At 35.2% G+C, this 25416-nt stretch overlaps 2 protein-coding genes across 2 annotated transcripts in view; both read right to left on the reverse strand.

The window, feature by feature from the left end:
* LOC130894451 (uncharacterized) overlaps positions 1–25416 on the reverse strand; it is a 692198-nt gene that overhangs the window by 218376 nt on the left and 448406 nt on the right. The gene's annotated exons all lie outside the window — the stretch shown is intronic.
* Positions 13175–15771, reverse strand: LOC130894446 (uncharacterized). The gene is made up of 2 exons (XM_057801301.1): positions 15238–15771; positions 13175–14273 (listed from the first exon to the last, which is right to left on the reverse strand). Exons 1-2 carry the CDS (start codon positions 15674–15676, stop codon positions 13519–13521), a joined length of 1194 nt encoding a protein of 397 aa, XP_057657284.1. The 5' UTR covers positions 15677–15771; the 3' UTR covers positions 13175–13518.

The raw sequence follows: 25416 nt of genomic DNA on the forward strand, positions 1-25416 counted from the left end.
AAAAACTCGATAAAATTTATGATTTAGGAGATATGCAGTTCGCCATAAAGGAACATTCTGAAGAAAATTATCATAAATTGTAATTATTTATTGAAGATATTGAAACACAATCAAATAATTTTGATTGAATTGCAGACTGTCGAACATCGTATTACTTATATAAGTAAAAAATTGTTGAGCAATTATCTGATAAAAATAAAATTAGGCACTTCTACAAACTTTCGGAGTTTACGGAGGATATTTCTTTGAATTTATAGTGCCCCTTGAAATTTTATTCTATCGATTATTTCATTGTATGTATTTACAGGTTACCAAACTTTTATTATATCTCCCCCCCCCCAAAAAAAAAAGAATCCAAGGTAACGTGGTGGCCACGCCAATGGACCTCCCAGACCAATCCATCTATCAGGAAAAATGTTATTAAGATGATTTTTTACATCATTTAGGAAGTAAGAATGGACAAGCTCCATTATGCTTGTTGTTTCATTTGAATCATTTGTCTATAAATGTTATGATTTAAAAATTTTGATTTTGTAATTTATTTCTTAGACATTTTGATATATTTTTGTATCTACATCGTCTCGATTTTTAGTACCTTCTGTTTGAAAACTAATTTTTTGTTATAACTTTTTAAGATAGTTAAAAATTTGACGATTCGACCTGTTGCGTTCTTTTTATCTTATATTCCATCGAATATTTACATATATTTACATACTCGCAGTTTTTTCCTGCAGACGACGCCACTTTCCCTTCAGAATTAACACCATCAGTCTCTCCTGAAATTTCATATTAAGCAGCAACAGCTGAGCCGTTCATAAGTTCGTATTCGTCAAGATATTTCCCCTTGTTGAAACCTTTCAAATTAATAAGATTAATTACGTCGTATAACGTAGGCAAACACGAATTAATTATGATTGACTTGGTCCTCTATCTCTTAAGCAAAATATCGATGACGACGTTCATATAAAACCAGATCGCTGTATATACAAACAATATTTCAAAATATTTAAAATTTTGTATAAATAAAGAACTTTATTGACAAATTTTGATAGTTACCTTCGAGGAGGTGCTATATCACACTATAAAAATTGAATTGAGATGTTTGTCTTATGTAAACAGCGTCACAAATGAGTCCCCTGAATACGTTTAATTTCCTTTATATATATAACTGTGTTTTTCAAAAAAAATTCGAATATCCTTTTGCAGAGATTCTCAACTTTCTTATTATTATATTGAAGTTTTGATTTGAATTTAGTTCACGATCAACAATATTCGTTCTATGAAACGACAAAAGCTTCTTCAAATTCAACAAAGCGTTCACTTAAAACAACAAAAACCTTTATACTGAGGTCAGCTTTTCGTATTCAAAGTTAAACTGGAACAAGTTTATGTTAAATGTACTCTGTTTCATCGCTTTTCGAGAAAGAAAAGTTAATAAAATTGAGAGGAAAGTATGCTGTATTTGCAAAAATCCTACTTGCATAATCGCAAATCAGACTTGCATTTATTTCGATAGAAAATTACGAATAAACTAGAATAATTTTATTGATGCATAAGTGAGTGAAATATAAATACAAGAAAGGTTTTAAAATAATATATTTCTGAAAATTTATAACTTTGCTTTCGGTTATCGGTTATCAATATATGGGGAACATAACTACAAAAATTAATCGACCTATATCCTCAAGCACAACCTTTTTCTAATATCTACTACAACACAACATCCAATTATATCAGGCGTTCCACAGGGATGTACACTTGGACTCATCCTCATCTACACTGCTGTTTACCTTCAGTTTTGAAGACTGTAAACTGTTTACCTCCGTTTCTGAAGACTGTAAACTGTTTACCTCCGTTTCTGAAGACTGTAAACTGTTTACCTCCGTGTTTGAAGACTGTAAACTGTTTACCTTCAGTTCTTAAGACTGTAAACTGTTTACCTTCAGTCTCTGAAGACTGTAAACTGTTTACCTTTAGTTGTTAACACTATAAACTGTTTACCTTCAGTATCTGAAGACTGTAAACTGTTTACCTTCAGATTTTGAAGACTGTAAACTGTTTACCTTCAGATTTTGAAGACTGTAAACTGTTTACCTCCGTTTCTGAAGACTGTAAACTGCTTATCTCCGTTTCTGAAGACTGTAAACTGTTTAACTTCAGTTGTTTAGACTGTAAGCTGTTTACCTTTAGTATCTAAAGACTGTAAACTATTTACCTTCAGTTTTCAAGACTGTAAACTGTTTACCTTTAGTATCTAAAGACTGTAAACTGTTTACCTTCAGTTTTCAAGACTGTAAACTGTTTACCTTCAGTTCTTAAGACTGTAAACTGTTTACCTTCAGTCTCTGAAGACTGTAAACTGTTTACCTTTAGTTGTTAACACTATAAACTGTTTACCTTCAGTATCTGAAGACTGTAAACTGTTTACCTTCAGTTGTTAAGACTGTAAACTGTTTACCTTTAGTATCTAAAGACTATAAACTGTTAACCTTCAGTCTCTGAAGACTGTAAACTGTTTACCTTTAGTATCTAAAGACTGTAAACTGTTTACCTTCAGTTTTCAAGACTGTAAACTGTTTACCTTCAGTTTTGAAGACTGTAAACTGTTTATCTCCGTTTCTGAAGGCTGTAAACTGTTTACCTTCAGTTGTTAAGACTGTAAGCTGTTTACCTTTAGTATCTAAAAACTGTAAACTGTTTACCTACAGTCTCTGAAGACTGTAAACTGTTTACCTTTAGTATCTAAAGACTGTAAACTGTTTATCTCCGTTTCTGAAGACTGTAAACTGTTTACCTTCAGTTCTTAAGACTGTAAACTGTTTACCTTTAGTATCTAAAGACTGTAAACTGTTTACTTACAGTCTCTGAAGACTGTAAACTGTTTATCTTTAGTATCTAAAGACTGTAAACTGTTTATCTCCGTTTCTGAAGACTGTAAACTGTTCACCTTCAGTTGTTAAGACTGTAAACTGTTTACCTTTAGTATCTAAAGACTGTAAACTGTTTACCTTCAGTCTCTGAAGACTGTAAACTGTTTACCTTTAGTATCTAAAGACTGTAAACTGTTTACCTTCAGTTTTCAAGACTGTAAAGTGTTTACTTTCCTAAGAGGAAAGTATGTTGTATTAGCAAAAATCCCTCTTGCATAATCGTGAATCAGACTTGCAATTGTTTCGATAAAAAATTACGAATAGACTAGAAATATAAATACGAGAGAGGTTCCAAAATTATAGATTTTTGAAAATTCATAACTTTGCTTTAGGTTATCAATATAACTACAAAAATAAATCAATTTAAACTCAAGCACAACCTTTTTCTAATATTTACTACACCACATCCTCATTCTCATCTACACAGCAAATATTCCACTGCATAATAACATATGATGTATAGAGTCGCTGCTCCTTTTTTGGGAAACCCTGGTAGCCTGGAAGTCACATTAGAGTTACTTTAGTGCTTTTAGAGTTTGCCCAACAAAGATGTGATACAACTAGGATTCTAAACATTACGAACGATTCGAGATTGAAGATTAGCTCAAAATCAAAACTGTGCAACCGAAAGCGTGTGGTAGTTGAGGAATTGATTAACAATTTAAAGAATCTCAATGGATCTTTCGATTAAGTGTGAAGAAGTTCAATTTCCTAAACGTCTTGCCTTCGCCATGACCATTAATAAATCACAAAGGTAGTTTTTGGAAGTTTGTGGTTCAAATCTGGAAAATCCATGTTATGTGGCATGTTCATCTGCAGTATTTGTTTTTGCACTTCTGCACATGGTCAAAAAGAATGATCAAAATAGTTATTTTTTCATTTATATTTATTATCCTATGAAAAATTGAACCTAATACACTTGAAAATCTGCTTCTAGGGCTAGAAATAGTTTACCTTTGTAGGTGATTGCAAGTAAAAACATTCATATATTTCCAGGCAACTGGTGGTAATATTTATTCAAAAATCCCGACTCAAACAACCGGAAAAACGATCGTTTTATCAATTGTGTCATAAATCGTTTATAAACGTTGAATCGTTTGTTGTTTATAAAATAAATTGATTGATGGTTTCATTAATTAAAAACACAACAACAACAAAATCAGGATTCAACAGAAACGCACTTAATTTTTCGTAGATTTACATTGCTGCTAATACGAAGCAAACAAAGTTAATGCACTGAAAGTATCCCGGTCACCAACGGCAGGATAAATAATACCAGATAACAGTCCCCCTTCCGTTGATCTTCCCATAAATCGTGATCCCTTTAAAACTCACAATCAACATGCGGCCATTAGTGCTCCATGGACGCTTATATATCAAGTTGGCATCGGTGGGAGGATCCGTATTATCTATTGCAAAAGCGGGAACATGTATCCTGCTGTGTCCTTTTCAAATGGGATTTCTAGTGAATAGATAAGAAAAAGCAACCGAGATAAAAAAAATAATAGATAAAATAAGATTGTCGTTCATCACAGAAAATATATTTCGTAAACCAGGTGCTTCTATTTATTTCATTTCAAACAACAATATACACGGTGTTCCGCAAAAGAAGAAATCAGAAAGATCATAGATCCGTTTTTCTGTAGACCATCAGCATCAAACAAAGACGATTCCGAAAATTACAGGAAAGCAACTAAAAGAAGCCTGCAATAAAGTAGAAAACAACAAAAACAACTATCAATACAGCACTAGGATTGTTCCTAGATGTATATAAAGCACCTTCCTTGCCACGCGGTAGCAGCAGAAGGGAAAAACCACCTGACGAACCAACTAGATGGACGTACCAAGATATCTGCAGAAGATGGTAGCCTGCTACTTCAAAATCCTCTAATATGATACAGAGAACGATCTAAAAAATTACAAAGTCACTGAAGGAGCACCTCAACGCTCAGTCCTAGTAGATCTCAACGAAAGCTCGTATCATTTTTGGACGACGTGGCCGTAGTAATTGGAAAAAAGAACCTAGATGATATCAACTTCATATTCGATACAGTTTTAGGAAAGATCTCTAAGTTGATGGACACAGTCGACATGAAACTAGCGTAGAGACGATGGAGCTGTAACGGGATGAAGGGAAACCAAAGATAAATGAGATTTTTAAGTCGTTATGGGAAATATCTCGAATCACACCAAGCAAAATATCAACCTTTGAAGATACCTATCAGTATTTTTCATCAAAACCTCCATAAGAAAAATTAGAGGCGCTTTATATATCAATAAATTGATATTTAATATCTTTTCCTAGAATATTCTTTCCAATTCTGAAAATAACTAGTAACTAGGGAGTAAATCTGGAGAATTTGCTGATTGTTCTTCAAGTAATTTGACCTGGTTCTGTATTTTAAATGAGTGTTATCTTGATTTTTATATGTTGAGGCATTCGAATAGCATGAGAAACAGGTGTGATATTTGTTTTCATATGATATAATTGCGTTAAATAGAATAAAGTTACAGAATTTAAACTTTCCATGTTTTATTTTTTGGTTACTTCGTTTGGTTTCTTTCTTTTTCTCAGTTTTCATTGATTCACGGTTTAGAGAATACCGTAAACCGACAAAAAGTCTATCTCCATTTTCCCGATATTATGTTCACAAACACCGACTCGAGAAAATTTAACCTAAGCCCAAAAATTATTGTCAGATTTGGGAGGAAGGTCGAAAAGTCAGAATAAACTTGAGGATATCAGGAAAATAATGTAAAATACGGATTTTTCCTTCGCCTGAAGTAGAAACGAAAAGAAATTTTTGATATCTGTGTAGTTGAAAACGTTTGATGTATAAAAATTTCACAAAAATGAGCAATAGAAATAACTGCACTCGCATGCTCTCAATAAAATCTTCCAGAATAATTTGCAATCGTTGCACATCTAAAAAGTTGTTTAAAAACCATCTGTCAAGATGCATAATGATGGAATTCCGCAATGATCTGGAATCTTCCACAATGATCTGGAATAATCCGCAATGATCTGTTATGTTTCACAATAATCTAAAATCATCCACAATGATCTGTAATGCTCCACAATAATCTGGAATCTTCCACAATGATCTGTTGTATTTCACAATAATCTAAAATCTTCCACAATGATCTGTAATGCTCCACAATAATCTGGAATCTTCCACAATAATCTGTTATGATTCACAATAATCTGGAATCTCTCAAAATGATCTGGAATCTTTCACAATGATCTGTTATGTTTCACAATAATCTAAAATCATCCACAATGATCTGTAATGCTCCACAATAATTTGGAATCTTCCACAATGATCTGTTGTATTTCACAATAATCTAAAATCATCCACAAAGATCTGTAATGCTCCACAAAGATCTGTAATGCTCCACAATAATCTGGAATCTTCCACAATAATCTGGAATCTTCCACAATAATCTGTTATGATTCACAATAATCTGGAATCTCTCAAAATGATCTGGAATCTTCCTCAATCATCTGGAATCTTTCACAATGATCTGTTATGTTTCACAATAATCTAAAATCATCCACAATGATCTGTAATGCTCCACAATAATCTGGAATCTTCCACAATGATCTGTTGTATTTCACAATAATCTAAAATCTTCCACAATGATCTGTAATGCTCCACAATAATCTGGAATCTTCCACAATAATCTGTTATGATTCACAATAATCTGGAATCTCTCAAAATGATCTGGAATCTTCCTCAATCATCTGGAATCTTTCACAATGATCTGTTATGTTTCACAATAATCTAAAATCATCCACAATGATCTGTAATGCTCCACAATAATCTGGAATCTTCCACAATGATCTGTTGTATTTCACAATAATCTAAAATCATCCACAAAGATCTGTAATGCTCCACAATAATCTGGAATCTTCCACAATAATCTGTTATGATTCACAATAATCTGGAATCTCTCAAAATGATCTGGAATCTTCCTCAATCATCTGGAATCTTTCACAATGATCTGTTATGTTTCACAATAATCTAAAATCATCCACAATGATCTGTAATGCTCCACAATAATCTGGAATCTTCCACAGTGATCTGTTGTATTTCACAATAATCTAAAATCTTCCACAATGATCTGTAATGCTCCACAATAATCTGGAATCTTCCACAATAATCTGTTATGATTCACAATAATCTGGAATCTCTCAAAATGATCTGGAATCTTCCTCAATCATCTGGAATCTTTCACAATGATCTGTTATGTTTCACAATAATCTAAAATCATCCACAATGATCTGTAATGCTCCACAATAATCTGGAATCTTCCACAATGATCTGTTGTATTTCACAATAATCTAAAATCTTCCACAATGATCTGTAATGCTCCACAATAATCTGGAATCTTTCACAATAATCTGGAATCTTTCACAATGATCTGGAATGTTTCACAATAATCTGGAATCTCTCAAAATGATCTGGAATCTTCCTCAATCATCTGGAATCTTTCACAATGATCTGTTATGTTTCACAATAATCTAAAATCATCCACAATGATCTGTAATGCTCCACAATAATCTGGAATCTTCCACAATGATCTGTTGTATTTCACAATAATCTAAAATCATCCACAAAGATCTGTAATGCTCCACAATAATCTGGAATCTTTCACAATAATCTGGAATCTTTCACAATGATCTGGAATGTTTCACAATAATCTGGAATCTCTCAAAATGATCTGGAATCTTCCTCAATCATCTGGAATCTTTCACAATGATCTGTTATGTTTCACAATAATCTAAAATCATCCACAATGATCTGTAATGCTCCACAATAATCTGGAATCTTCCACAATGATCTGTTGTATTTCACAATAATCTAAAATCTTCCACAATGATCTGTAATGCTCCACAATAATCTGGAATCTTCCACAATAATCTGTTATGATTCACAATAATCTGGAATCTCTCAAAATGATCTGGAATCTTCCTCAATCATCTGGAATCTTTCACAATGATCTGTTATGTTTCACAATAATCTAAAATCATCCACAATGATCTGTAATGCTTCACAATAATCTGGAATCTTCCACAATGATCTGTTGTATTTCACAATAATCTAAAATCATCCACAATGATCTGTAATGCTCCACAATAATCTGGAATCTTCCACAATAATCTGTTATGATTCACAATAATCTGGAATCTCTCAAAATGATCTGGAATCTTCCTCAATCATCTGGAATCTTTCACAATGATCTGTTATGTTTCACAATAATCTAAAATCATCCACAATGATCTGTAATGCTCCACAATAATCTGGAATCTTCCACAATGATCTGTTGTATTTCACAATAATCTAAAATCTTCCACAATGATCTGTAATGCTCCACAATAATCTGGAATCTTTCACAATGATCTGTTATGTTTCACAATAATCTAAAATCATCCACAAAAGTCTGTAATGTTCCAGAACGATCTGGAATTTTTCGCAATGTTCAAAAATTATATTCAGAGTTTCACAAGGATCTGTAATCTTTTACTATGATCTGGAATCTTCCTTTTTTTGGTGAATTGAATTTAAATTGAAAATAATTAAAATAATTAAAAATTTCGCATTTCTGAGCAAGTGCTCAATAACTTTCCCAGGCTCTGAAGAAACTTTATTTATTTATTATTATCACTAAAACCCATTTAAACTGTACCTTGAATTATTTATTTAATTCTAAAACGGTTCGTTGAGCATATCTTCATCAGGATATGATCTGCACGAAGACTAAATCGCTCTGTTATACTTTACCATAAGTTAACCATACTTTAGGCTTGCTTCTTATCTTCATACTTGTTACGGTCACATCTCAGTACAAAAATGGTCTCGATAAATTAATTGCATCGAATGAAATGAATCATATTTTGATCGGTATCTCGTTTGACATTATGATTAACTCAAATATATTTATATCGATCACTTATCAATTAGTTTGAGTGTCAGAAATTTTTATTGTTATACATAATCAATGGACACGCGAAAAAAATATTATGGGCGCTAGTGGGCGTAAAAATAAATACCTAATTACACTCAAAAGTAATTCCTCACGTGTCCCGACCATTTACATTCAATAATATTTGATTGATAATTGATGTGACAGTTAATAATTTAAATAAAATGATTGGTCTCTATAATAGGGTTAAAATTTCGGTGTTCTTGATTTATTTTATAGAATAAAATGACTGTTTCGCTATAAAAATACTACTTTTAACTTTTCTTTATTTCAAATTATAGTTTTTTGAAAGGTATCGTTAATATATATGGATATTCAAAGGTTTCGATATATAGGGTGATCTGACATTATGATAAGATAGTATTACATCAACAAATGGCTTAAGAAGATTAACAAGAGAGGACGCCACATTACAAGATAAATGAACCCCGTGCAGGAGGTTCTGTGACTAATACAGCAAATATTAAATTAGTGGATGAGCTTGAGCTTCGCTCTCCACGGCTACTGTATACAAAGGTGACTTCATAGAGTTTGTACACCCACTATATAGTCCCGATTTGGCTCTGTCTGACTACGTCATATTCACAAAGCTGGAGGCATCATACTTTAATTGTTTCATAAGGGCTCTAGCTGCATGTTATGGAAAGTTTGTGGAAATAAAAAGAAATTATATTGAAAAATAAGATTTTAAGTTAGGTTAAGTTGAAATTCACTTTTTTTATGTTTAATACGCAAAATTTGTCAGATCCTAACAGCTACAACTGTAGTAAACGTCATTTTCAAACTGGTATATTTATTTATATTTTATGTGTAGTTTTTGACTTTCTGGGCCTCACAAAACTTATAACAAACTAGAAGTTTCGTTTTCTATATATGTACAATAGCTAAAAATATATGTATTCTTTGCAATCCTTTCTAAAACATTTCTGTCTTTCAAGATCTCACTTTTTCCTATTTCGCGTTGGAATAAAGTCACGAAAATAACTCATAATTTAAACCGAATCCCTGCGCTACTAGAGAACCATTAAAGTAAGAGAACATCCATCTTGATTTGACCCGGGAACAGTTAAAATGGCCATCGCATTCGTTTATAATAACAGACCTCGCGAAGAAATCTTGAAAGGAAATACCAGCAACTTCCTGCAATACCATGATGAACGTTATTTCCGTTTCTTATTAGATAGCTAGCACCTAAGCACGAAATTAAAAAAAAATCGCTTATAAACTTGTTAGCGTTTATTTTTTATCATTAAATTAACTGATAACTTCGTGTAGTAACGTCGAGGGGGAATTATGAATTTTTTCCATTATGATAGATTCATTTTGATGCAAAGACTATTCAGATGAGATTCAGTGATCTAAGTTGCTATTTCTGGTACGGTGAGTCGTTGATCGTTTACATATCAATGTAATACGTTCATATTGAACAGGTTATGGTTTTTCGAAGCTGTCCTGAAAGTTTTCTTTCGCCAAAGATTTGGCAATTCGAAAATATGCAGCAAAAGACTATTCAGATGAGATTCATTGATCTGAGTTGCTATTTCTGGTACGGTGAGTCGTCGATCGTTTACCGATCAATGCAATACGTTCATATTGAACAGGTTATGGTTTTTCGAAGCTGTCCTGAAAGTTTTCTTTCGCCAAAGATTTGGCAATTCGAAAATTTGCTGCAGAAGACTATTCAGATGAGATTTAGTGATCCAAGTTGCTATTTCTGGTACGGTGAGTCGTCGATCGTTTACAGATCAATGCAATACGTTCATATTGAACAGGTTATGGTTTTTCGAAGCTGTCCTGAAAGTTTTCTTTCGCCAAAGATTTGGCAATTCGAAAATTTGCTGCAGAAGACTATTCAGATGAGATTCATTGATCTGAGTTGCTATTTCTGGTACGGTGAGTCGTCGATCGTTTACCGATCAATGCAATACGTTCATATTGAACAGTTATGGTTTTTCGAAGCTGTCCTGAAAGTTTTCTTTCGCCAAAAATTTAGCAAATCGAAAATTTGCTGCAAAAGACTATTCAGATGAGATTCATTGATCTGAGTTGCTATTTCTGGTACTGTAAGTCGTCGATCGTTTACAGATCAATGCAATACGTTCATATTGAACAGTTATGGTTTTTCGAAGCTGTCCTGAAAGTTTTCTTTCGCCAGAGATTTGGCAATTCGAAAATTTGCAGCAAAAGACTATTCAGATGAGATTCATTGATCTGAGTTGCTATTTCTGGTACGGTGAGTCGTCGATCGTTTACCGATCAATGCAATACGTTCATATTGAACAGTTATGGTTTTTCGAAGCTGTCCTGAAAGTTTTCTTTCGCCAGAGATTTGGCAATTCGAAAATTTGCTGCAAAAGACTATTCAGATGAGATTCATTGATCTAAGTTGCTATTTCTGGTACTGTGAGTCGTCGATCGTTTACAGATCAATGCAATACGTTCATATTGAACAGTTATGGTTTTTCGAAGCTGTCCTGAAAGTTTTCTTTCGCCAAAAATTTAGCAAATCGAAAATTTGCTGCATAACACTATTCAGATGAGATTCATTGATCTGAGTTGCTATTTCTGGTACGGTGAGTCGTCGATCGTTTACCGATCAATGCAATACGTTCATATTGAACAGTTATGGTTTTTCGAAGCTGTCCTGAAAGTTTTCTTTCGCCAAAAATTTAGCAAATCGAAAATTTGCTGCATAACACTATTCAGATGAGATTCATTGATCTGAGTTGCTATTTCTGGTACGGTGAGTCGTCGATCGTTTACCGATCAATGCAATACGTTCATATTGAACAGGTTATGGTTTTTCGAAGCTGTCCTGAAAGTTTTCTTTCGCCAAAAATTTAGCAAATCGAAAATTTGCTGCAAAAGACTATTCAGATGAGATTCATTGATCTGAGTTGCTATTTCTGGTACGGTGAGTCGTCGATCGTTTACCGATCAATGCAATACGTTCATATTGAACAGGTTATGGTTTTTCGAAGCTGTCCTGAAAGTTTTCTTTCGCCAAAAATTTAGCAAATCGAAAATTTGCTGCAAAAGACTATTCAGATGAGATTCATTGATCTGAGTTGCTATTTCTGGTACGGTGAGTCGTCGATCGTTTACAGATCAATGCAATACGTTCATATTGAACAGTTATGGTTTTTCGAAGCTGTCCTGAAAGTTTTCTTTCGCCAGAGATTTGGCAATTCGAAAATTTGCAGCAAAAGACTATTCAGATGAGATTCATTGATCTGAGTTGCTATTTCTGGTACGGTGAGTCGTCGATCGTTTACCGATCAATGCAATACGTTCATATTGAACAGTTATGGTTTTTCGAAGCTGTCCTGAAAGTTTTCTTTCGCCAAAGATTTGGCAATTCGAAAATTTGCTGCAGAAGACTATTCAGATGAGATTTAGTGATCCAAGTTGCTATTTCTGGTACGGTGAGTCGTCGATCGTTTACAGATCAATGCAATACGTTCATATTGAACAGGTTATGGTTTTTCGAAGCTGTCCTGAAAGTTTTCTTTCGCCAAAGATTTGGCAATTCGAAAATTTGCTGCAGAAGACTATTCAGATGAGATTTAGTGATCCAAGTTGCTATTTCTGGTACGGTGAGTCGTCGATCGTTTACAGATCAATGCAATACGTTCATATTGAACAGGTTAGGGTTTTTCGAAGCTGTCCTGAAAGTTTTCTTTCGCCAAAGATTTGGCAATTCGAAAATTTGCTGCAGAAGACTATTCAGATGAGATTTAGTGATCCAAGTTGCTATTTCTGGTACGGTGAGTCGTCGATCGTTTACAGATCAATGCAATACGTTCATATTGAACAGGTTATGGTTTTTCGAAGCTGTCCTGAAAGTTTTCTTTCGCCAAAGATTTGGCAATTCGAAAATTTGCAGCAAAAGACTATTCAGATGAGATTCATTGATCTGAGTTGCTATTTCTGGTACGGTGAGTCGTCGATCGTTTACCGATCAATGCAATACGTTCATATTGAACAGTTATGGTTTTTCGAAGCTGTCCTGAAAGTTTTCTTTCGCCAAAGATCTAGCAAATCGAAAATTTGCTGCAGAAGACTATTCAGATGAGATTTAGTGATCCAAGTTGCTATTTCTGGTACGGTGAGTCGTCGATCGTTTACAGATCAATGCAATACGTTCATATTGAACAGGTTATGGTTTTTCGAAGCTGTCCTGAAAGTTTTCTTTCGCCAAAGATTTGGCAATTCGAAAATTTGCTGCAAAGAGTCTCTTAAAATAAAACAAATCATTTTTAAATTATATTGACAAATATATCGAAAAGAAATTTCATGATACGTTTATATAATTTGTAATACACAAGGATTTTGGCCTGTCCAAACCTTTTTTGCCTTGTATGGCAAAAGCCCAAAAACTCGTATAAGCCGATAATTCAAAAGAATCGAGTGGTTGGGTCATATACAGAGAACGATAGATTAAAAGCAACAAAAAAAATGATGAACACAGAGATGGTGGAAAGGGACCTACGAGAAAGAAGAATTCAGGACTGGAAAACGAACGGGAAAAGGGAAAAATAGGAAAGAGTGGAAGGGAATCATTTCCATGTTAGGGGCCTAAAAGACATGCGGAAATTTTTCATAACCATCCTCTTCGATTCCATTCCTCAATAACAAACCAAATATGTTCTTTAGCTTTCTGAGTAATGAGAGAAGGTTTTATATTAATATGATCAAGTATCTTAACATTTTCTTGTTTAGTTTTGATAATAAACAAAACAAAGTTTATTATATGACCAATTTGAAAAGCAGTTTCCCTTTTGATTTCTTCTATGAATTTTTCCGCGGTGAAAACTCCAATATCACATCCGAACACTTCCAGATGTTTCAAGAAACGATTATGATACGTACTAATCAAAATATCCAAATTATTTTCAAGTACGTCGAGTTGTACGCTGGTAAACACGAAAAACAAAAAATCCGATGCAGGAGAACCGTAATCTAAAAACTGGAAATCTAAAAATTTATTTTCAACAGCTATTTGATTAGGTGCGAATTTTTGCATCGTGTTATTGCTCCAAAGATCATCGTGTACCAAGGTTCCGAACGGTTCCATAACTTCTGGTCTATCAATTTGCCCCAATAATTTTATTTTATTGTCTAATAATGCACATGTTGGTTTCTCTTTGATAACGGCTCTCGTAGTTTCCCAGAATATCTTATGAAATTCGCTTTTAAATTCGAAAGTGTTGCAGAATTTCTTCAATCTTTCAAAGAGCTTGGGCTGCTTCAGCTTTAACGCTAAAGGAACTGCGTGGAACTCTGCTAAATTTTCAAGAATTAGTTTAGTGGATTCTAGATTGAATCCTGTAGTTCTTTCAACATTGCTGAAACCTGAAATGAAAAAATAAGGTCGTAAAAATCGAATGTTCCAACAGAAAAATTACTCGTTTTGATTTAAGATCACTTCACGTCTTCTCAATCAAAATTTTGTGGATAATGAATTATCTGTAATATCCTAGGCACAAAAATGATCGAAATATCCAGAATAGATTCAATATTCGCACTAAGACAAATTGTAGAAGAAGCCATAGAGTAAAATAATCCAGTTTTCTTATGCTATGTTGATCTAACAAAGGATTTCGACAGGGTAAACTTACAGACGTTATACGCAAATTACAGGAAGACAAGTTAGCATTCCAATGCTTTTCAACCTCATCCTAGACCCCAGGAAAAGGATACACGATAAGAAGCTGCAAGTTTCGAATTATATGTTACGCAGATGTTATAGCAGAAAACGAAGACACAAAGTACAACGCATGCTTCTCAGATTCAACCAAATGGAATTATAGAAAATACAAGAAGGATATAACAATTTTTATGAACAAGAGAGATGGAAACCCTCAGATGAAGATCTGGAATAACCTATAGTTCTGCGAACAGATAACAGATGTAGTCAGATGGATACGGATGAGAAAACGAAAGTGGAAGGCTTATGTCGAGTCGACAGAACAAGAACTCAATGAGAAGTCAACTACCAGAAACAGATAGTCCAAATCGGGACAGAAGATTGAAGAAATTAGAGCATAGAGGGTAAGACCTGAAATAAGTGCCAAAAGAAGAATTTTAATTGATTGCTGGTGATTTTTGAGATATGGTCAACGGCCTTTCTTAGCTGCTTGGTGAGTATTCCACTTGTCAAACATGATTTAAACTTGGAAAAGCTATAGATGAAAAAAAGAAAATTTCAATAGTATCCACGAGATACCAGGTTCATATTTTTATATACTCTTATCAGATTAGACTCAACCTTGAAAAAAAGACTGAAAATGTGAGTTCTAGACATCAAATTAATTACCTTTGGCTGTTAAATTTTCTAAAATGATTACGGCGTCTTCAGTAACTTCTTCGTTACCGTCTAAATTTAACCTGGCACCGAAAAATTTAGGAACGCTGTTTATAACATTCTGTATACCGTGACTTCTCTGGAAATCTTGTAAAATCGGCAACACTGTTTCATATAAACCTACTTCATTTTTGAAAGTGATTTGTATATTAAAATTTTCTCGTAATATTTGTTCAACAGGAATTTTTTTAGCCACTAATTTCACAATTTCTTCATCGACACTGTTCACACTGTTAAGATAAATATCTAACTTTAGTATTAAACTCCCGTAATTTTCTCCTGGTGCTGTCAATCTTGTGATATCAATTTTCGTTATTTTCTCAATATCTAGTTTATTTTTTAAAATAGTTTGTATATCGCGAATGCTTTCTATGCATGTTTCACTCGACATAATACTAAACTTATAGTTAGTTGACTTCCGCAAATAATAAATTGAAATAATTACAACATCAAGGTTTGTGTGCTACAAAAATAGAATGTGAAACTATTCGAAACACCAAGGTCAATAGATACGAGTATCATTTGTACATACAGTTTAAATCCTCTACATATAAGTGGTGATATTTCGAAATAATTTCGATAATTAAAATAACTGGAAAATGTGGTTACAAGAATTGAAAAGAAAATAAAGTTTTGGTGATATAAAAACCGTACAAACTGTTTGTTTTAATTCACTGTTTGACATTATGTGATACAACGTGCAAGATATTGCATGCAAGTCTCTGTAAACAGTAGAAGTAAACAAATTCCTAACCTCAAATTTTTACTAATATTAATAAAGAGGCACAAAATCGATAATGTCTAGATCTTGTATGAAACAATCAGATAAACTTCATCTGCGCATGCTTTTGATCAAGAAGTATTGCGTCTTGCATTGCATTGCATGTTGTATTGCATCATGTCATTGCGAGACCTCTAAATAAACGGAGCTTTTTGCAACAAAATTTCCTTGATGATGCTCTTTATTTATCAACTGAACAAATCTAGATCTAGCATACTCTTTTTTATATAGATCTTGCCGACCATTACTTTCCATCACGTATTTTTTGTAAAATCAACTATTTATTACAAATTATTAAAAAGTATAAACAACTTTTTGTTTGCTCTTTTCTTTGCCCAAGCATCTAACATAATGACATTCCATCATACGATATTACATACAATCTGCAACCAACAACCAACATTTTCCTCACTATGAACACCCAAGTTTTCAGCTGTCAACATATGCTGTACTTCTGGACTTCTGCATTACATTTTTTAAAGAATCCCATGCTTCTTTTTCGATTTATCCCTTTGATTCTGGAAAGAAGGGATCAAACAAAAAATTTTTTATGTCAGGGATAGGGAAAACTCCTTCCAACTTTGCCTCAGATAATTTCGAGAGCTTAGAACATATATATCTAAAACAATCCCTATCTGGTAGGGGTGGTCAGTATTTTCAAAATCTCTACAAAAAGAATAGATCCATTCCAAAAGATCCATTGTAATTTTCTTCCTCATGAGCTAAGTGACTCATTGGAAGAGTTGCAAATACATTTCCATAATGCAGCGAGAATACTTTGAGACTAGTTTTGGATGAATCAATGGATAAGCGTCATTTTGATGAATCATTTTCTATTTCGAAGTATTTAGTGAGCCCACGAAATCATCACAATAAACCAGATTACCCTCTTTAGTGAAAATTCTCTCTCTCGAAGTTTGTACCAGAAAAATTAGGTACCGGATGAGATAAAAGATGATTATCTTTCTTAGCTTTGAACTTAGTTTTCCAGCATCCATATCCTGCATCTTTTAAAAGATCCAAGTCTTGAGAGAACTGAAAAATCTGAGCTGGATTTGTCTGGAGAGTTCTTTACATCATTCAGAATGTCATCTAAATTAGGAGGTGGATGTAGAACCGGTATTTCAGAGCTGGTGAGACATTTTCTTAGCAGTATCTTTTGAAACATCCAAGTCTTGAGAGAACTGAAAAATCTGAGCTGGATTTGTCTGGAGAGTTCTTTACATCATTCAGAATGTCATCCAAATTAGGAGGTGGATGTAGAACTGGTATTTCAGAGCTGGTGAGACATTTTCTCAGCAGCATCTTTTGAAACATCCAAGTCTTGAGAGAACTGAAAAATCTGAGCTGGATTTGTCTGGAGAGTTCTTTACATCATTCAGAATGTCATCCAAATTAGGAGGTGGATGTAGAACCGGTATTTCAGAGCTGGTGAGACATTTTCTCAGCAGTATCTTTTGAAAAATCCAAGTCTTGAGAGAACTGAAAAATCTGAGCTGGATTTGTCTGGAGAGTTCTTTACATCATTCAGAATGTCATCCAAATTAGGAGGTGGATGTAGAACCGGTATTTCAGAGCTGGTGAGACATTTTCTCAGCAGTATCTTTTGAAAAATCCAAGTCTTGAGAGAACTGAAAAATCTGAGCTGGATTTGTCTGGAGAGTTCTTTACATCATTCAGAATGTCATCCAAATTAGGAGGTGGATGTAGAACTGGTATTTCAGAGCTGGTGAGACATTTTCTCAGCAGTATCTTTTGAAAAATCCAAGTTTTGAGAGAACTGAAAAATCTGAGCTGGGTTTGTCTGGAGAGTTCTTTACATCATTCAGAATGTCATCTAAATTAGGAGGTGGATGTAGAACCGGTATTTCAGAGCTGGTGAGACATTTTCTCAGCAGTATCTTTTGAAAAATCCAAGTTTTGAGAGAACTGAAAAATCTGAGCTGGGTTTGTCTGGAGAGTTCTTTACATCATTCAGAATGTCATCTAAATTAGGAGGTGGATGTAGAACCGGTATTTCAGAGCTGGTGAGACATTTTCTCAGCAGCATCTTTTGAAACATCCAAGTCTTGAGAGAACTGAAAAATCTGAGCTGGATTTGTCTGGAGAGTTCTTTACATCATTCAGAATGTCATCTAAATTAGGAGGTGGATGTAGAACCGGTATTTCAGAGCTGGTGAGACATTTTCTCAGCAGCATCTTTTGAAACATCCAAGTTTTGAGAGAACTGAAAAATCTGAGCTGGGTTTGTCTGGAGAGTTCTTTACATCATTCAGAATGTCATCCAAATTAGGAGGTGGATGTAGAACTGGTATTTCAGAGCTGGTGAGACATTTTCTCAGCAGTATCTTTTGAAAAATCCAAGTTTTGAGAGAACTGAAAAATCTGAGCTGGGTTTGTCTGGAGAGTTCTTTACATCATTCAGAATGTCATCTAAATTAGGAGGTGGATGTAGAACCGGTATTTCAGAGCTGGTGAGACATTTTCTCAGCAGTATCTTTTGAAAAATCCAAGTTTTGAGAGAACTGAAAAATCTGAGCTGGGTTTGTCTGGAGAGTTCTTTACATCATTCAGAATGTCATCTAAATTAGGAGGTGGATGTAGAACCGGTATTTCAGAGCTGGTGAGACATTTTCTCAGCAGTATCTTTTGAAAAATCCAAGTTTTGAGAGAACTGAAAAATCTGAGCTGGGTTTGTCTGGAGAGTTCTTTACATCATTCAGAATGTCATCTAAATTAGGAGGTGGATGTAGAACCGGTATTTCAGAGCTGGTGAGACATTTTCTCAGCAGTATCTTTTGAAAAATCCAAGTTTTGAGAGAACTGAAAAATCTGAGCTGGGTTTGTCTGGAGAGTTCTTTACATCATTCAGAATGTCATCTAAATTAGGAGGTGGATGTAGAACCGGTATTTCAGAGCTGGTGAGACATTTTCTCAGCAGCATCTTTTGAAACATCCAAGTCTTGAGAGAACTGAAAAATCTGAGCTGGATTTGTCTGGAGAGTTCTTTACATCATTCAGAATGTCATCTAAATTAGGAGGTGGATGTAGAACCGGTATTTCAGAGCTGGTGAGACATTTTCTCAGCAGCATCTTTTGAAACATCCAAGTTTTGAGAGAACTGAAAAATCTGAGCTGGGTTTGTCTGGAGAGTTCTTTACATCATTCAGAATGTCATCTAAATTAGGAGGTGGATGTAGAACCGGTATTTCAGAGCTGGTGAGACATTTTCTCAGCAGTATCTTTTGAAAAATCCAAGTTTTGAGAGAACTGAAAAATCTGAGCTGGGTTTGTCTGGAGAGTTCTTTACATCATTCAGAATGTCATCTAAATTAGGAGGTGGATGTAGAACCGGTATTTCAGAGCTGGTGAGACATTTTCTCAGCAGTATCTTTTGAAAAATCCAAGTTTTGAGAGAACTGAAAAATCTGAGCTGGGTTTGTCTGGAGAGTTCTTTACATCATTCAGAATGTCATCTAAATTAGGAGGTGGATGTAGAACCGGTATTTCAGAGCTGGTGAGACATTTTCTCAGCAGCATCTTTTGAAACATCCAAGTCTTGAGAGAACTGAAAAATCTGAGCTGGATTTGTCTGGAGAGTTCTTTACATCATTCAGAATGTCATCCAAATTAGGAGGTGGATGTAGAACCGGTATTTCAGAGCTGGTGAGACATTTTCTCAGCAGTATCTTTTGAAAAATCCAAGTCTTGAGAGAACTGAAAAATCTGAGCTGGATTTGTCTGGAGAGTTCTTTACATCATTCAGAATGTCATCCAAATTAGGAGGTGGATGTAGAACCGGTATTTCAGAGCTGGTGAGACATTTTCTCAGCAGTATCTTTTGAAAAATCCAAGTCTTGAGAGAACTGAAAAATCTGAGCTGGATTTGTCTGGAGAGTTCTTTACATCATTCAGAATGTCATCCAAATTAGGAGGTGGATGTAGAACTGGTATTTCAGAGCTGGTGAGACATTTTCTCAGCAGCATCTTTTGAAACATCCAAGTCTTGAGAGAACTGAAAAATCTGAGCTGGATTTGTCTGGAGAGTTCTTTACATCATTCAGAATGTCATCCAAATTAGGAGGTGGATGTAGAACCGGTATTTCAGAGCTGGTGAGACATTTTCTCAGCAGTATCTTTTGAAAAATCCAAGTCTTGAGAGAACTGAAAAATCTGAGCTGGATTTGTCTGGAGAGTTCTTTACATCATTCAGAATGTCATCCAAATTAGGAGGTGGATGTAGAACCGGTATTTCAGAGCTGGTGAGACATTTTCTCAGCAGTATCTTTTGAAAAATCCAAGTCTTGAGAGAACTGAAAAATCTGAGCTGGATTTGTCTGGAGAGTTCTTTACATCATTCAGAATGTCATCCAAATTAGGAGGTGGATGTAGAACTGGTATTTCAGAGCTGGTGAGACATTTTCTCAGCAGTATCTTTTGAAAAATCCAAGTTTTGAGAGAACTGAAAAATCTGAGCTGGGTTTGTCTGGAGAGTTCTTTACATCATTCAGAATGTCATCCAAATTAGGAGGTGGATGTAGAACCGGTATTTCAGAGCTGGTGAGACATTTTCTCAGCAGTATCTTTTGAAAAATCCAAGTTTTGAGAGAACTGAAAAATCTGAGCTGGGTTTGTCTGGAGAGTTCTTTACATCATTCAGAATGTCATCCAAATTAGGAGGTGGATGTAGAACCGGTATTTCAGAGCTGGTGAGACATTTTCTCAGCAGTATCTTTTGAAAAATCCAAGTTTTGAGAGAACTGAAAAATCTGAGCTGGGTTTGTCTGGAGAGTTCTTTACATCATTCAGAATGTCATCTAAATTAGGAGGTGGATGTAGAACCGGTATTTCAGAGCTGGTGAGACATTTTCTCAGCAGTATCTTTTGAAAAATCCAAGTCTTGAGAGAACTGAAAAATCTGAGCTGGATTTGTCTGGAGAGTTCTTTACATCATTCAGAATGTCATCCAAATTAGGAGGTGGATGTAGAACCGGTATTTCAGAGCTGGTGAGACATTTTCTCAGCAGTATCTTTTGAAAAATCCAAGTCTTGAGAGAACTGAAAAATCTGAGCTGGATTTGTCTGGAGAGTTCTTTACATCATTCAGAATGTCATCCAAATTAGGAGGTGGATGTAGAACTGGTATTTCAGAGCTGGTGAGACATTTTCTCAGCAGCATCTTTTGAAACATCCAAGTCTTGAGAGAACTGAAAAATCTGAGCTGGATTTGTCTGGAGAGTTCTTTACATCATTCAGAATGTCATCCAAATTAGGAGGTGGATGTAGAACCGGTATTTCAGAGCTGGTGAGACATTTTCTCAGCAGTATCTTTTGAAAAATCCAAGTCTTGAGAGAACTGAAAAATCTGAGCTGGATTTGTCTGGAGAGTTCTTTACATCATTCAGAATGTCATCCAAATTAGGAGGTGGATGTAGAACCGGTATTTCAGAGCTGGTGAGACATTTTCTCAGCAGTATCTTTTGAAAAATCCAAGTCTTGAGAGAACTGAAAAATCTGAGCTGGATTTGTCTGGAGAGTTCTTTACATCATTCAGAATGTCATCCAAATTAGGAGGTGGATGTAGAACTGGTATTTCAGAGCTGGTGAGACATTTTCTCAGCAGTATCTTTTGAAAAATCCAAGTTTTGAGAGAACTGAAAAATCTGAGCTGGGTTTGTCTGGAGAGTTCTTTACATCATTCAGAATGTCATCTAAATTAGGAGGTGGATGTAGAACCGGTATTTCAGAGCTGGTGAGACATTTTCTCAGCAGTATCTTTTGAAAAATCCAAGTTTTGAGAGAACTGAAAAATCTGAGCTGGGTTTGTCTGGAGAGTTCTTTACATCATTCAGAATGTCATCTAAATTAGGAGGTGGATGTAGAACCGGTATTTCAGAGCTGGTGAGACATTTTCTCAGCAGCATCTTTTGAAACATCCAAGTCTTGAGAGAACTGAAAAATCTGAGCTGGATTTGTCTGGAGAGTTCTTTACATCATTCAGAATGTCATCCAAATTAGGAGGTGGATGTAGAACCGGTATTTCAGAGCTGGTGAGACATTTTCTCAGCAGTATCTTTTGAAAAATCCAAGTCTTGAGAGAACTGAAAAATCTGAGCTGGATTTGTCTGGAGAGTTCTTTACATCATTCAGAATGTCATCCAAATTAGGAGGTGGATGTAGAACCGGTATTTCAGAGCTAGTGAGACATTTTCTCAGCAGTATCTTTTGAAAAATCCAAGTCTTGAGAGAACTGAAAAATCTGAGCTGGATTTGTCTGGAGAGTTCTTTACATCATTCAGAATGTCATCCAAATTAGGAGGTGGATGTAGAACTGGTATTTCAGAGCTGGTGAGACATTTTCTCAGCAGCATCTTTTGAAACATCCAAGTCTTGAGAGAACTGAAAAATCTGAGCTGGATTTGTCTGGAGAGTTCTTTACATCATTCAGAATGTCATCCAAATTAGGAGGTGGATGTAGAACCGGTATTTCAGAGCTGGTGAGACATTTTCTCAGCAGTATCTTTTGAAAAATCCAAGTCTTGAGAGAACTGAAAAATCTGAGCTGGATTTGTCTGGAGAATTCTTTACATCATTCAGAATGTCATCCAAATTAGGAGGTGGATGTAGAACCGGTATTTCAGAGCTGGTGAGACATTTTCTCAGCAGTATCTTTTGAAAAATCCAAGTCTTGAGAGAACTGAAAAATCTGAGCTGGATTTGTCTGGAGAGTTCTTTACATCATTCAGAATGTCATCCAAATTAGGAGGTGGATGTAGAACTGGTATTTCAGAGCTGGTGAGACATTTTCTCAGCAGTATCTTTTGAAAAATCCAAGTTTTGAGAGAACTGAAAAATCTGAGCTGGGTTTGTCTGGAGAGTTCTTTACATCATTCAGAATGTCATCTAAATTAGGAGGTGGATGTAGAACCGGTATTTCAGAGCTGGTGAGACATTTTCTCAGCAGTATCTTTTGAAAAATCCAAGTTTTGAGAGAACTGAAAAATCTGAGCTGGGTTTGTCTGGAGAGTTCTTTACATCATTCAGAATGTCATCTAAATTAGGAGGTGGATGTAGAACCGGTATTTCAGAGCTGGTGAGACATTTTCTCAGCAGCATCTTTTGAAACATCCAAGTCTTGAGAGAACTGAAAAATCTGAGCTGGATTTGTCTGGAGAGTTCTTTACATCATTCAGAATGTCATCTAAATTAGGAGGTGGATGTAGAACCGGTATTTCAGAGCTGGTGAGACATTTTCTCAGCAGCATCTTTTGAAACATCCAAGTTTTGAGAGAACTGAAAAATCTGAGCTGGGTTTGTCTGGAGAGTTCTTTACATCATTCAGAATGTCATCCAAATTAGGAGGTGGATGTAGAACTGGTATTTCAGAGCTGGTGAGACATTTTCTCAGCAGTATCTTTTGAAAAATCCAAGTTTTGAGAGAACTGAAAAATCTGAGCTGGGTTTGTCTGGAGAGTTCTTTACATCATTCAGAATGTCATCTAAATTAGGAGGTGGATGTAGAACCGGTATTTCAGAGCTGGTGAGACATTTTCTCAGCAGTATCTTTTGAAAAATCCAAGTTTTGAGAGAACTGAAAAATCTGAGCTGGGTTTGTCTGGAGAGTTCTTTACATCATTCAGAATGTCATCTAAATTAGGAGGTGGATGTAGAACCGGTATTTCAGAGCTGGTGAGACATTTTCTCAGCAGCATCTTTTGAAACATCCAAGTCTTGAGAGAACTGAAAAATCTGAGCTGGATTTGTCTGGAGAGTTCTTTACATCATTCAGAATGTCATCTAAATTAGGAGGTGGATGTAGAACCGGTATTTCAGAGCTGGTGAGACATTTTCTCAGCAGCATCTTTTGAAACATCCAAGTTTTGAGAGAACTGAAAAATCTGAGCTGGGTTTGTCTGGAGAGTTCTTTACATCATTCAGAATGTCATCTAAATTAGGAGGTGGATGTAGAACCGGTATTTCAGAGCTGGTGAGACATTTTCTCAGCAGTATCTTTTGAAAAATCCAAGTTTTGAGAGAACTGAAAAATCTGAGCTGGGTTTGTCTGGAGAGTTCTTTACATCATTCAGAATGTCATCTAAATTAGGAGGTGGATGTAGAACCGGTATTTCAGAGCTGGTGAGACATTTTCTCAGCAGTATCTTTTGAAAAATCCAAGTTTTGAGAGAACTGAAAAATCTGAGCTGGGTTTGTCTGGAGAGTTCTTTACATCATTCAGAATGTCATCTAAATTAGGAGGTGGATGTAGAACCGGTATTTCAGAGCTGGTGAGACATTTTCTCAGCAGTATCTTTTGAAAAATCCAAGTTTTGAGAGAACTGAAAAATCTGAGCTGGGTTTGTCTGGAGAGTTCTTTACATCATTCAGAATGTCATCTAAATTAGGAGGTGGATGTAGAACCGGTATTTCAGAGCTGGTGAGACATTTTCTCAGCAGCATCTTTTGAAACATCCAAGTCTTGAGAGAACTGAAAAATCTGAGCTGGATTTGTCTGGAGAGTTCTTTACATCATTCAGAATGTCATCTAAATTAGGAGGTGGATGTAGAACCGGTATTTCAGAGCTGGTGAGACATTTTCTCAGCAGCATCTTTTGAAACATCCAAGTCTTGAGAGAACTGAAAAATCTGAGCTGGATTTGTCTGGAGAGTTCTTTACATCATTCAGAATGTCATCCAAATTAGGAGGTGGATGTAGAACCGGTATTTCAGAGCTGGTGAGACATTTTCTCAGCAGTATCTTTTGAAAAATCCAAGTCTTGAGAGAACTGAAAAATCTGAGCTGGATTTGTCTGGAGAGTTCTTTACATCATTCAGAATGTCATCCAAATTAGGAGGTGGATGTAGAACTGGTATTTCAGAGCTGGTGAGACATTTTCTCAGCAGTATCTTTTGAAAAATCCAAGTTTTGAGAGAACTGAAAAATCTGAGCTGGGTTTGTCTGGAGAGTTCTTTACATCATTCAGAATGTCATCTAAATTAGGAGGTGGATGTAGAACTAGTATTTCAGAGCTGGTGAGACATTTTCTCAGCAGTATCTTTTGAAAAATCCAAGTTTTGAGAGAACTGAAAAATCTGAGCTGGGTTTGTCTGGAGAGTTCTTTACATCATTCAGAATGTCATCTAAATTAGGAGGTGGATGTAGAACCGGTATTTCAGAGCTGGTGAGACATTTTCTCAGCAGCATCTTTTGAAACATCCAAGTCTTGAGAGAACTGAAAAATCTGAGCTGGATTTGTCTGGAGAGTTCTTTACATCATTCAGAATGTCATCTAAATTAGGAGGTGGATGTAGAACCGGTATTTCAGAGCTGGTGAGACATTTTCTCAGCAGTA

Source organism: Diorhabda carinulata, chromosome 5, assembly GCF_026250575.1.
Source record: "Diorhabda carinulata isolate Delta chromosome 5, icDioCari1.1, whole genome shotgun sequence".
Lineage (NCBI taxonomy): Eukaryota > Metazoa > Arthropoda > Insecta > Coleoptera > Chrysomelidae > Diorhabda > Diorhabda carinulata.